Source organism: Muntiacus reevesi, chromosome 3, assembly GCF_963930625.1.
Source record: "Muntiacus reevesi chromosome 3, mMunRee1.1, whole genome shotgun sequence".
Lineage (NCBI taxonomy): Eukaryota > Metazoa > Chordata > Mammalia > Artiodactyla > Cervidae > Muntiacus > Muntiacus reevesi.
Window position 1 is genome coordinate 175,702,791 of NC_089251.1, and position 12,877 is coordinate 175,715,667.

The 12,877-nt window shown below is 38.3% G+C and overlaps 1 protein-coding gene across 2 annotated transcripts in view; it reads right to left on the minus strand.

Moving 5' to 3' along the window:
* Window positions 1-12,877, minus strand: part of GRM1 (glutamate metabotropic receptor 1) — a 397,765-nt gene that overhangs the window by 22,890 nt on the left and 361,998 nt on the right. For both annotated transcript variants that reach the window (XM_065927760.1, XM_065927761.1), the window contains exon 7: window positions 7,666-8,596. In XM_065927760.1, the coding sequence (XP_065783832.1) occupies window positions 7,666-8,596 (931 nt within the window). The remainder of the gene's footprint in view (window positions 1-7,665; window positions 8,597-12,877) is intronic.

The following is a 12,877-nucleotide window of genomic DNA, read 5'->3' on the forward strand; positions in this document are numbered from 1 at the left end:
GCACTATACTCTGTATAAATTTTTCCGTTTATTTATACAAAGGGAAAATAAATTTGCTTAGGCCAGCTTAGTTTGGCTTCTGTAACTTGAAGTCAAAGAGTTCTAATTAGTGAGCCTATAAACTTTTTTCTTATGATTTAAGAACATTGGTGATCATGTTTAGCCTGTAGGCCTGCAGTGTCTCCTCTGATAGTTTCTCTCATTTAATTGGTGACTGTTACATAGAGTGGGACCAAGAATAAAAATCACCTGTTACATTGTGGGACCTTGCAAAAATAAGGAGCCCAGACTCAGTAACCTTCTAACTTGAAATTTATACACCCACCTAAATCACCACATTGTACCATTTCCTATTATTTCACTCACTGGATTTTATTGTAATGGGGTGTTATACCATTAAGCTGTGAACTTCTTAATGGCAAACTCCATGCCTCATTCATTTTATTGAATGCAGGTGTGAATGAATGCATTTTTGAGGTAACAAACATAAAAGTGATTAAAATCATATTTTAAAGTGATAAAATGATTTTAGTCCCATTTATTCCTCTCACAAAAATGGCCTTAAACTTCCCAAGTCTTAGTTTCTTTACTTATACAACAATGTTCCATGTTACTACTTTGGGTCATTATAGATGTCATTTGGAATGCTTTTGAATTCAGTTCAGAAATTGCACGTTGTAAACATAGAATAAAATCTTAAGTTTGAGAACTCGAATATGTATGTCATGCAAGTTCATTTGAATTTGAAGGAAATATAAAAGATGACCTATTTTGAAAAGGAATATGTTCTCTTTGAAGCTGTAGCAGAATCTGTGCTCCATGGTCTCAACATAGAATTTGAAAACATAAAATATGGGTACTGAAGGCAGCTATTTCTGTGTTATCTGCAGAATGAGTATATTATTCAGAAGAGGTGGGAAAAGTAAACAGTGATGACTGCAGATTTGCTGCAGCTACTGGGGACAAGCTGTGTCCATCCCCTGTGTGCTCGTGTCCTGCATCCCCCACCTCAACCACTCAGCCCGCGGTCTCTAAAGATGGTCTCTCACCATTTCTGCTCCTCAACACACAACTTACTCACTCTTATTTTCATCTTAAATTATGGCTGATGTGCTTTTAGGTCATAGTGTTACTTACTTCAGAGAGTAAAGGCATTTCAGCTTGTTTTTTCCAGGGAGCATGAAGGCTTTACCCCAAACGAAATATCCCCTCTCTGGCAGGCTCAGGCACTATGACTGGCTGTCAGGAAGAGAGCCAAGGGTTTGAATTTCTAGCCCCTTCCAATCAGAGCTGAATGAAGGGAATGGTTTCATTCTCATCTGAGTCTGACTCTGAATACACAGCACGCTTCTTTCTTCTACAGACGACCTGAACTTAGGAGCTGGGACTCCTCCAGCTCACTCACAAGGGCAGGACAGTATGCCTTACGTTGCAACTTTCTCATGTTCATCCCATCTCAACTCTTACAGTGTTTGTATCCCCAGAGACCTGATAAGATCAGTAGTAAAGGTTTGTATCTTCAGATTTTATTTAAAATGTCTATAATTTCCCAGCTTGATTCTTCTTTTCTAATGTCAGGCAACTAAATGAGAACCAGCATCAACCACAATCAACATGCTCAGCAGAGCTAGTGCCTCATTATGACACTTGTCAATTGATGTCAGATAGCTGTCTTGCAAGGACACGGTTCTGGGTCAGACTGCCCAGCATAAACTGTAGGATCTCTATATTTTTTATTTCTCCTTGTCTGTCAGCTGCTTTCTCAGATACTGTAAGTGAGCTTACATTTCTCCTATATTATACCACTCCCCCCTCTTCCCTGACCTCCTTAGATACTGTCTAAACTTCTTAACTCCTTTAATGATGAACTCCTCAATTTACTGCAATAAAAGTTCTACTCACATCACACCACTAAAATCACTCAAGGATAACCATGGTGTCTCAATCCATGGAGATCCCAAGTTCTATCATCCTGAAACAGTCTGTTAGGGACTGAAGGGTTGTGCTTCCCTTAAATTCATTTGTTGACATCTTAACACCCCCAACATGATGGTATTCGGAGGTGGAGCCTTTGGGAGATGATTAGAGTTAGATGGCAGCTGTCTGCAACCCAAATGGGAGAGGTCTTACTGGAACTCAGCCATGATGAAACCCTGATCTTGGACGCTCAGCCTCCAGAACTGTGAAATGATAGATGTCTGTCTTTTAAGCCTCCAGTCTGTGGGATTTTCCTATGGTGACAGAGTGGACTAAAATAGTCTCTTGCTTGATTTCCTTGATAATGCAAAATTTCTCTGTTCCCTCCCCCCTTCATTATGTGTTGTTTATTGCTTTCAGTTCTTCCTTATTTATCTTCTCTCTTAAATGTAAGTAAGTGTTCCCTAATGTTCTTCCTCTGACTTTCTTCTATTCTCATATCACAATCATTCTTTTGGCCACTGTAAACATTGACAATTAATCCTCAAATCTAGAGCTCTGGCTTAGACCTGTGTCTTAAGCTCCTGACTTAAATTGTTAAATAAACGTATGGATGCCTCTGTTCGAATTACCGTTACAGGATTTTTGATTGGTTAAGTCTGAAACCCAACTTGGCAACATTTCCATAGTCTTGTTCCTGTATTCCCTATCAGTTTTCATGGTAGTTGTACTTTTCTACTATCAACTACTACATGGTAGTTGTAGCTGAAATTATGAGAGTTGTTCAAACAATAATCTCTATAGTTCACGCCTTTCTTCCTCCCCCCAAATCAATATTTCAGTTCTAATGAATTAAACTCAGAAAACTTCTTCATATGCTTGCCTTGGGTTTGACTTTTCTTTCTTTACTTTCATTTGAACCTTTTTATTTTTAACCTGTCTTCTGGATTATTGTAGCACTCGATTAACTAGTCTGTCTAGTCAATCTATTCCCATAAAGTTCACACATGATCATAAAATTTCACAAAAGTCATTAATGCATGCATCTTGTAGTCTCCATAAAAAATATCCAGATTTCTTCTTAGAATATTGATCACTTTCTGTAATCTGTCCTCTTTCTGTATTTACAAATTTTCCCACTCTACACCTCTCCATGTACTTTACTCAACAGATCCCATATTTTAAACCAGAAGTACACTAACATTCCTGAATACTTTGCTTAAATTATTTTCTGCATGTGAAATGGTCTCACCATAGCACGTTTTCTCCTGTTGAAAAGCATCCTTTATGGTTAAGTTCAAATGCCACTTTCATACTTTTATCAAGAAGTCTTTTTCCTCATCTTTCCATAGACTCCACTCCATTTAGCTGGGCTGAATCTCTTTCTTCCCTGAACACACAAAATGCTATATTGGTCCTCTATTATGGCACCTAACCCAGCATATTTAGTTGTACTTTTCAGTATTTCCCTTACTATATTGCAAGAGTGGTGCAGTCTGTGCCCATCTCTTAAATCTTTTTTTATCTTAAATATTAACTAGCACCATACCAAGTATCTAAGTGCTTTTATGAAGCATATGTTACTGTTGACACATTTTTTGATTAAATAAGTGGATAATAAACAGTATATCCACCATGAATGTTGCTCTCAAATAGTAAAATTCTATGATGAGCACTTCAATAAAATCTTTTGAAAGTTACTATAAAGCCAAGTGAAGAATCACAATGACTTTTAAAGCCATTTAGTATATGACTAAGGGGAAAATACTTTTAAAATGACAGATTTTCTCATTTACAAGCTAGAAGAGTGAATGAGTTCTTTTTATGAAAGAGAACATGTTATCTCTATTTGATTTTGATATCTTCCGGCTAAGAGCCATAGTTCCTTTCATAATCAAAGGAGGAAAGATTAGAGCATACACACAAATGCTGCAGACTTCTTTACCTTTTCTTGTGGACAAAGCAATATGTTTCTAGCAGATCAAGAGGAAGATGTCCTCAGAGCATCATTCCACTTAGTATTTCACTTAGCTTTTGCCCTCATTAAAAGCATATATACAGATGCTTAAGAAATAATCACAAGAACATATTAATACACTATTTACTTAGAAGCCTATGTTTTAAAATTACCTCCTGCATCAATCTAATGTATTTTTCTGGTGATTATCATTGTTTTTAGTTTTATTTGCAATTGTGTACCCCAAAAAGTCACAGCAAGGTGTTGGCACATTTCAGCTCCATGTGCCCTCAAACTATTTGGCACTCGTTGAGGTTATTTATCCAAAAAATGACTAGAAATGTTAGTTTGACATTTAGCCATTGATATAATTATTTTTTTTAAAGAAAGCATGCCATTTACATAATGTTTTAAGCTTTTAGTTGCATAATGCTAATTCATTTTGCTTTAAAAGGAAGTGACAAGTAACTCAGACCTAAATAACTTAATTACTCATATCTATGGTTTTCGATGTTTCTTCTCCTGCCAAGAAAGAGAATTTTACCAATATGTTTATATTAAGTTAGGGCCTGAATATGTTCCCATTCAAATACATTAACAGCTTAAGATATTAGCCTGGTCAAAGATAATCATGTTATTCAGTTGATCTTCCAGGACAGGATTATGTCTACTAGGACTTCTAACTATAAGCAACTCAAGTAATCCAAACACCCAATGTATTGATTAAACTCCTCCTAAATTTTATTTCAGAAAACATAAAGGCAAGTGCCCAAACCTTTGATTGTGTCAGATATATGGCTGTGAACAAAACAACAAATTGAAATAAACTTTGCAAAAACAGACACACAACATCAGCCATTCCCTCTATCTCAGAAACAGCCTGGTGTGAATATAGTTGGACTTGCAACTGCTCAGAATAATATCAAAAAAGATAGATCAGTTGGAAGCTCTTCATTACAGCATCTGTTCTGTGTTTATAGCTACATATGCAGACTGCTGAATACCCACAGTGCACCATAAACGTAGGGATTACACATCCAGAATGGCAATACACTCACTGAGTGATGTGTTCCCTAGAGTTTTCAGCCCCTTGCTTCAGTTGGCAAAACTCTGCTAGATTTTTGTTGCTGTAGAAAATATTAGATTGTTTGTGGTTTTTGCAACTTTGGAGACAAACCAGGAAATCATAAAGCAGCAATAGAAAGGTAAAAACAGGCCCTGAGATTATTGCTATATTTTAAAAGTACAGCCTCATAGAGACTTACAAAAGAAGTAACAGCAGAGTAAGTGAGAAAAATGAGTAAATAAATGGTTGCTTTCCATGGAAATTTAGCCTCAAATACCCTCTGTGGGTCAGCTCAGCTGTGTGATACACTTTGGAGGAGCTACCAATTGTACAAAGAATGCTGCATATTAGGATTACTAATTAGAAGTATTATTTCTTATTGTCAGAATCTAATAACTTGTGATAAATAAAAGATAGCCAATAACTGAGCAATGCATTAAATGCTGAAAGTAGTGCTTCCTAGACAACCAGCCCAACTTAGACCAAGGTGATTTTTCTCTCAAAAGTGTGATTCCAATGAAATTAATTTCTAAATTCATAATAATGCTGGGGATATTCTCAACTCCTAATGAAAGCAGTTCCAGGTGTGAGGAGGTAATCAGAATAAGCACAATACCTGGGGACTGTATACACAGTAAGCTAAGCTCACTTTATCCCAGCAGTGAAGCAGTGTGTACCAGGGATTAGTCACTGCTCTCTTGGACAGGTGCCCACATCTGCCTCTCACAGAATCACTGAGAGAGCTGTCAAAATGCATAATCCTGAGTACCAACAAAAGATATCTTGATTACATAGGTTCCCTCTTTCCATTAAATGGTTAGAAGAACAGTTTTCAGAAATGACTCATGACCAAAAATCACAAAACTTCTAAAGAACTGTTAATGAAGGCAGTTAGAAAACATGGAGCTGAGTAATGGTAGATGGTGGAACGGAACACTCAGAAAGCATATGGGATGCAATAGAAGTCTCTTAGTCTTCACAAACAGTCAAGTTTGAAGAGTGTTTTCTCCCTTCTTTTCATTTTGTTTCCTCTCATTCCTTCCATCTAAATGATAATTGTCACGATGCCATTGTACATCTGGACTCTGTGGCTATGTTTTTTTTTTTTTTTTTTTTTCTTTTCCCATTTCATGGCACTGTTGTTTTACTTTCATGCTCACTGGAGCTGAGGGGATGTTGGTTATAATGAAAAATCAGGGCAAGGGAATAAAACAAATAAGTGGCTTTAATAATCAGAATTTCATGAAGAAGTAGACATAAACTATTGAATTCATCCTTAACACTGAAAAAAAAAATCATGGATGCTTTATTTGAAGTAATAATAAAACTTGATGGACTTCAAAAATATTTATTTCCTAGAGACTCCCTCATCTGAGCCTCAAACCAATTATATGGTTTCTGTAAAAGAGACCCATGGTGCTGCTTTGCAAGCAAAGATATAAAACCCAGAAATTTAAGGCATGTAGATTTTTTGACATATGTTATGATGAGAAATTTCATGCCAGTTAAGGCCTAGGCAAAGAATAACTAAATGGAATAATCAACTAAATGGAATTTACTTAAAAGTCACACAAATTCACAGTGATTTGGTGTCCTCACTTAACAAAAGGGGGAAAATAACACCCATTCCTCTTACCTTGCTGACTTATTCAAGTGCACAGAATAGTTCTAAAACAATTACATAACTATTACTATTAAAAGCCTTCATGTTCATAGGATTGTTTCAAAAAGTAAAATTAATACTGCTACTGGGGGAAATAGTTTCATTTTTGGAAAATTAAATGACTGTTAGAACATCAAGCATGCATGTTATTTTAAATGTTGCAAATGTGACATGAAATCTGTTTTCATGGGTCTCAGAATGAGATGACACATGCAAATTTTAGCATATGCTTCCCTGCAAAACAGAGTCAGGAAAAAGACAGGAATGTGTGTATTATATAAACTACTCAGAAAAATTACCAAAATAGAAATAAGCTGGACTTTGATGTTCACACTGACTCTCAAGTTTGAGCTCTTTACCTTAATTTGGTTTCTTGTTTCATTTGGTGCTTGATGGCTAGAAATCATTCTGATCATAACCTTGTAGTAGAGATAGGTCGGTTCATGTGTAGCATTATGAAGTTTACAGTACACATAAAATAAAGAAGGGGTGCCTGGTAAGATAGTTGCATAAGGGAACTTATTTCAGGATATATTTGGTGCTTAACTAAACTCAAATTTTGAAATAGGCCAATTCCTCCAGGTGCTAAATTTCCTCCCTCTCAAATCCCAGGTGAGTAATGGTATGACTCCAAAGTGATAAAAAAAAAAAAAAGTGAATAAGAAACTATCTCAACCATAATCTAAACTAGAAATTAGAACTAGAGATTGCATCTCTGCCGAGACCCCAGATACTCCACAGGAGAACCCATGTGAAAGGAAAACAAGAGGGGCAGAAGAGAAGCTGTAGATTCCAGGTAAGAGTGAATATGCGCTCAGCGGGCTGTTGCTTCACAATCCTTGCTCTTTCAAAGAAATGAAAACAATGAAGACCTTCAGTACTAACACACTCCTACTGCAAGAGAATGTGAGGTTTGAAAACAAAAAAGAAAAGATTAAGAAAGGATATGAAAACCATTGGGGAATTGGAAGAACATGCTTTAGTCAAATAGAAGAAAATAGAAAGAGAGAGGGGGAGACAGAGAGGGAAACAGAAAAGGCAGACCCAGGCCAGACAACTCACTTGGCATTCCCCGCCCCTGGTTTCTTTCTTCGGAAAATGCTGAGTAAAGTGTTGGAGCGGCAGGGCAGCTTGCCGTCGCCGACGTGCATGCGGACCACGTCCGAGGTGGTAAAGGCACTACGGACATTCCTCTCGGGTTTGGCAATAATGATGTACATCTTGGGGGTGAACATGCACCCCAGAGCCACCGTTACACTGAGGCTCACTGCAAAGCAGGTGGTGATGATCTTGTAGTTGCTCCCAAAGTAAATGGGCACGAAAGCCAGCCAGATGATGCAGGTGGTGTACATGGTGAAGGCAATGTACTTGGCCTCGTTGAAGTTGGCGGGCACGTTGCGGGTCTTGAAGGCATAGTAGGTACAGCTCATGATGAGGAGCCCATTGTAGCCCAAAGGGGCCACCACCCCCAGGTTGCTGGTATTGCAGATAAGGTAGACTTCTTTGATGCTCGGGTAGGACAGGATGGGCATGGGGGGCTCCATGATGATCAGCGTGATCACCAAGGTTAGCTGCACGCTGATCAGAATTGAGGCAATGATCACCTGGGCCCAGGCGCTCATAAACCTGGGCTTCCGGGTGCAGATCTTCTTCTTGCTGCCTGCCAAGATGCGTGCGATGCGGTTGGTTTTGGTCACTAAAGCGGAGTAGCACATGGCAGAAGAGAGGCCGACCAGGAGGCGCTGCAGGTAGCAGGAGGTGGTGGTGGGCTTGGCAATGAGGGTGAAGGGACAGACGTAACCAAGGAAGATGCCAGCTAGGATGATGTAGCAGAGCTCCCGGCTGGAGGACTTGACCACAGGTGTGTCTCGGTATAGCACGAAGATCAGGGTGACGAACAAGGTGACAAGGATGCCCAAGCAGGAAAAGGCGATGGCTATGATGGACTCTATGTTGCTCCACTCAAGGTAGCGGACAGGAATGGGTTCACATCCTGTGGTGAGAAAGATCGTTTTAAAATGAATCCAAGATTTTGCTGATCAGTAACAACAGGGCTTACTAGTTGCAGGGGCATAGCTATATTCACAGCTTCCATGAGGTATGGTGTTTTAGTTCCTTTTTAAAAATGCCTCCTTATCACACAAATAAAGATATACCGTTGTTTTCTCTGGACAGTCATGCTCCCAAATCTAATCTCATCGCAAGCCTAATGTGACATACTTAAGCCTATAAAAATAGTCTTTTCTTAAAGTGTTATAAGTGGATGCTGCTCTGTGGATGGAACTCAGGTCTACACTTTCAGAAAATGAAAGGGAAAGATGGAAACTAAACTGTGTTTCCATCGAAGGTTAGATAGTTACAATGCAACAGAATAAGTTCATAAGAAATAAACTAACAAAATTTTTATTTTTATGTAGCTATTGCTCAGCAACAAGTCCAGCTCATAGACACAAGTCCAGCTCATTAGAAAAGCATTCTCTTTCTTTCTTTCTTGACAGCCAGAAAGCTGTTTTAAACACAAATTCCATTTGAATTCCTTAGAAGAACCTGTATTCTCTTATTTACCACATATTATATTACTCACTCCTTTAGTTATGTATGATCTGTATGTGGCATCTGAGAGCCTTTGACTTATCAGCCTCTAATAGACACGCTAAGGAAGAATGAAATCTCCCTTCACCCACCTCTTGAAAGGAGAGACAGCCCTGTTTCTGAATGCCTGGCTTATCTTTTCCTTCCAGAATAAAGTCTGTTTTGTATTTCACACAGAGAAAAACATTTGTCAAGTCTTGGCAAAAACCCTTTCACACGGTTTTGTGTTTGGTCTGGGCCGTTATTTCCCAAATTGTGAGAATAAAAACATGTATTTCCATAAATTTAGGAAAAGATTCATTGTTCTGAAGCCATGAGAGCAAGGAACCACCAGAACCTGTTTTAAAACTGTTCAGTCATTCGACAAGCGCTGCCGTCAGTGAACACAGCTTTTGCATGTTAACCAGTCAGAGTCAGTCCTGGCTTCTGACAGTCACTCAGTCAGGAACAGACTCATTTTAATTCATAACTGTCGACCACTCACAAGCACATGCTCCTGGCTGAACAGAGTGGCCTCCCTCTTTTGTGAGTCTGGGGTTGGTCTGTATTAAAGTCTTAGCTCTTCCTGGAAGAACTCCTCCTTCCAAAATAAGTCACATTTTATCTCTAAATCTTTCTGTTTCCTTGATAAAGTTGAGAAAGATGATTTGATATATAGAATAATAATGATCTTTATGGGGGACACAAGCAATAAATTAAAATATTTAAGAACAGTTTGGAGAAGGAAATGGCAACCCACTTCAGTATTCTTGCCTGGGAAATCCCATGGACAGAGGAGCCTGGTGGGCTACCATCTTCCATGGGGCTGCAAAAGAGTCAGACACGACTTGGTGACTAAGCAACAACAGTAGACGAATTAGGAGATAAAATACTTAATAGTCAATACAGTAAGCCCCCTACATATGAACAAGGTCTGTTCTGAGAGCATGTTTGTAAGTTCAATTTGTTCATAAATCTAATAAAGTTAGCCCAGGTACCCAACTATCATAATTGGCTATATACCACTGCTTTTACACTTGCTTCTGGACATCCTGGACTTGAAATAAAGATACTATACTACTGTAGTCTATACATCACTGTACAGTACAGTACACAAAAGCACAGACACTTGTACACAATGCACTCTGTGACAGTGTACGCCAGACACCTGAACTAACTTACACCATTGGACGTGTGAACTCACGTGCGCATCTTTGAAGGTTCAAAACTTGAAGGCCGGTATGTAGGGGACTTACTGCATTCAGCTCTCTTAACTGGCATTCTGAGGCTGCTAAATAAAATTCAAATTCCAATGGAGTCTTTGTCAAGGCCTTTGTAACATTCCGAAAGCTACCCTCTGCATTTCTCTTTTTCTACACAGCCTGGTTTTATAAATGAGATATTCTGTCTTTGGAGTTTTTATTAGCAAAGAATACTGCATTTAAAATTTTTAGAACACAAGTCAGATCCACTGAAGTCGAATTAAAACCCTGGTCTAGAGCCAAATTGAGAGATATAATTAATGATTTTCCTAAACTTCAGGGGTACAGGCAAAATATTTTGTGCACAATTCAGGATTTTTATTAGACATTTATTGTCCTGCACTGCAGATGTACCAATTAACTCAATTAATTGTTAGCCTCATGTGGGAAAATATTTTAAAAAGGAGCAGATTAGAAAAGGGAAGATTTAAATAACTCAGTGGTGTAAAATTTTAAAATAGAAAATATATAACATAAGGCAATTTCAGAAGTTTTTCTTTCACTAAAGATTCAAAATAAAGATGAAAGATAGATTTTAGGAAACCTTCAAACAATTATGGGGTAGATTCAAAGCTGACATAACAAGGACTATATCCTCTGTGCAAATGGGCTCAGATATGAATTAGGAGAATCAAACAGAAAGTGAAATGTTAAAATTAAAAATTACCAAGCTAGAAAATATCTAACATTTGACCAGACATTTTCAGGTAGACTTTAAAAGTAAATAAACTAGAAATCAATATAATAATGGATCCTTATTTAAAACATTTAAAAGGGCCTCTATTCTCTGTGATTTAGGAAGCTATAGATAAGAAAAGGGCTTCCCAGGTGGCGCTAGTGGTAAAGAACTGGCTTGCCAGTGCAGGAGATGTAAGCGATGTGGGTTCAATCCCTGGGTTGGGAAGATCCCCTGGAGGAAGGTATGGCAACCAACTCCAGTATTTTTGCCTGGAGAATCTCATGAACAGAGGAGCCTGGTAGGCTACAGTCCATAGGGTCGCGAAGAATCGGACACAACTGAAGTGACTTAGCATGTAGCATACAGTAAGAAAACACAAATATCACAAAGAAAGTTGTCATTTAAAGAATCATCACCCTATCCTGGAGCCTGTTACACAGAGTGAAGTAAGACAGAAAGAGAAAAACAAATATCGTATATTAATGCATGTATATGCTTCCCTGGTTCTTAGTGGTAAAGAATCCACCTGCCAAGCAGGAGACCTGGGTTCAGTCCCTGAGTGGAGAAGATTTTCTGGAGAAGGCAATGGCAACCCACTTCAGTATTCTTCTCTGGGAAATCCCATAGACAGAGGAGCCTTGTGGGTTACAATCCATGGGGCATCAAAAAAGTTGGACATGACTTAGTGACTAAACAGCAACAACAATGTATATATAGGGAATCTAGAAAAATGGTACTGATGAACATATTTGCAGGGCAGGAATAGAGATGCAGATATAGGGAACAGACTTGTGGTCACAGCAGGGGAAGGAGAGGATGGGACAAGTTGAGGGAGTAGCATTGAAACGTATACATTACCGTGCGTAAAACAGATAGCTAGTGGGAAGCTGCTTATATAACAAAGGGAGCCGAGCCCAGTGCTCTGTGATACCTAGAGGGGTGGGAGGAAGGCTCCAGAGGGAGAGGACAGATGTATACATACGGATGATTCACGTCGTTATGATGAAGAAGCCAACACAACATTGTAAAGCAATTAAACTCCAGTTAAAAAAAAATCATCACCTCATATTAGTAAAACTCAGGACAACTGCCTAAAATCTGTCTAATGACTTAACTACGGGGAAGACACCAACACCCACAAACTCCCTGTCTGTCCTCTGAACTCCCAGGGGAAATAATATTTCTTTGTTATTGATATAGATGCTTCTAATGTCTACCAATAATTTCACCATTAATAGAATATCAAATACCTTGGTTTATTGAATAGTGAAAATCTTATGTACCAACACCTAACTGGGACTTTGACACTATTATTATAAGAATACATTATTCTTGGTGACACAAAACCCACAATTCTAACATGTAGGGTTTACTGCCAGGCAAGACATGCTACAGTTCTTGCACATGGTCAAGTTATAGCTGATTTAATCTTGAAAATACCTGTTCTATGTATAATTTAAGACATTATCCAAGTAATGCCTATGTCCTAGAATTCCTGTGGACAAAAGACTCCACAAAATAGGAAGATGAATTGAAACAGAGCACATAAGCATGCAGATTACCATAGGTATCTAGATCACCACAAATCTTTAATTTTTGTATAAATATGAAAATGCTGCACCATGATCTAGATGTATTAACAGTATGAAAGAAAGAAAGTAAAATGTTAGTCTCTCAGTTAAGTCCTACTCATTGCAGACCCTATGGACTATAGCCACCAGGCTCCTTTGTCCGTATAATTCTCCAGGCAAGAATACTGGAG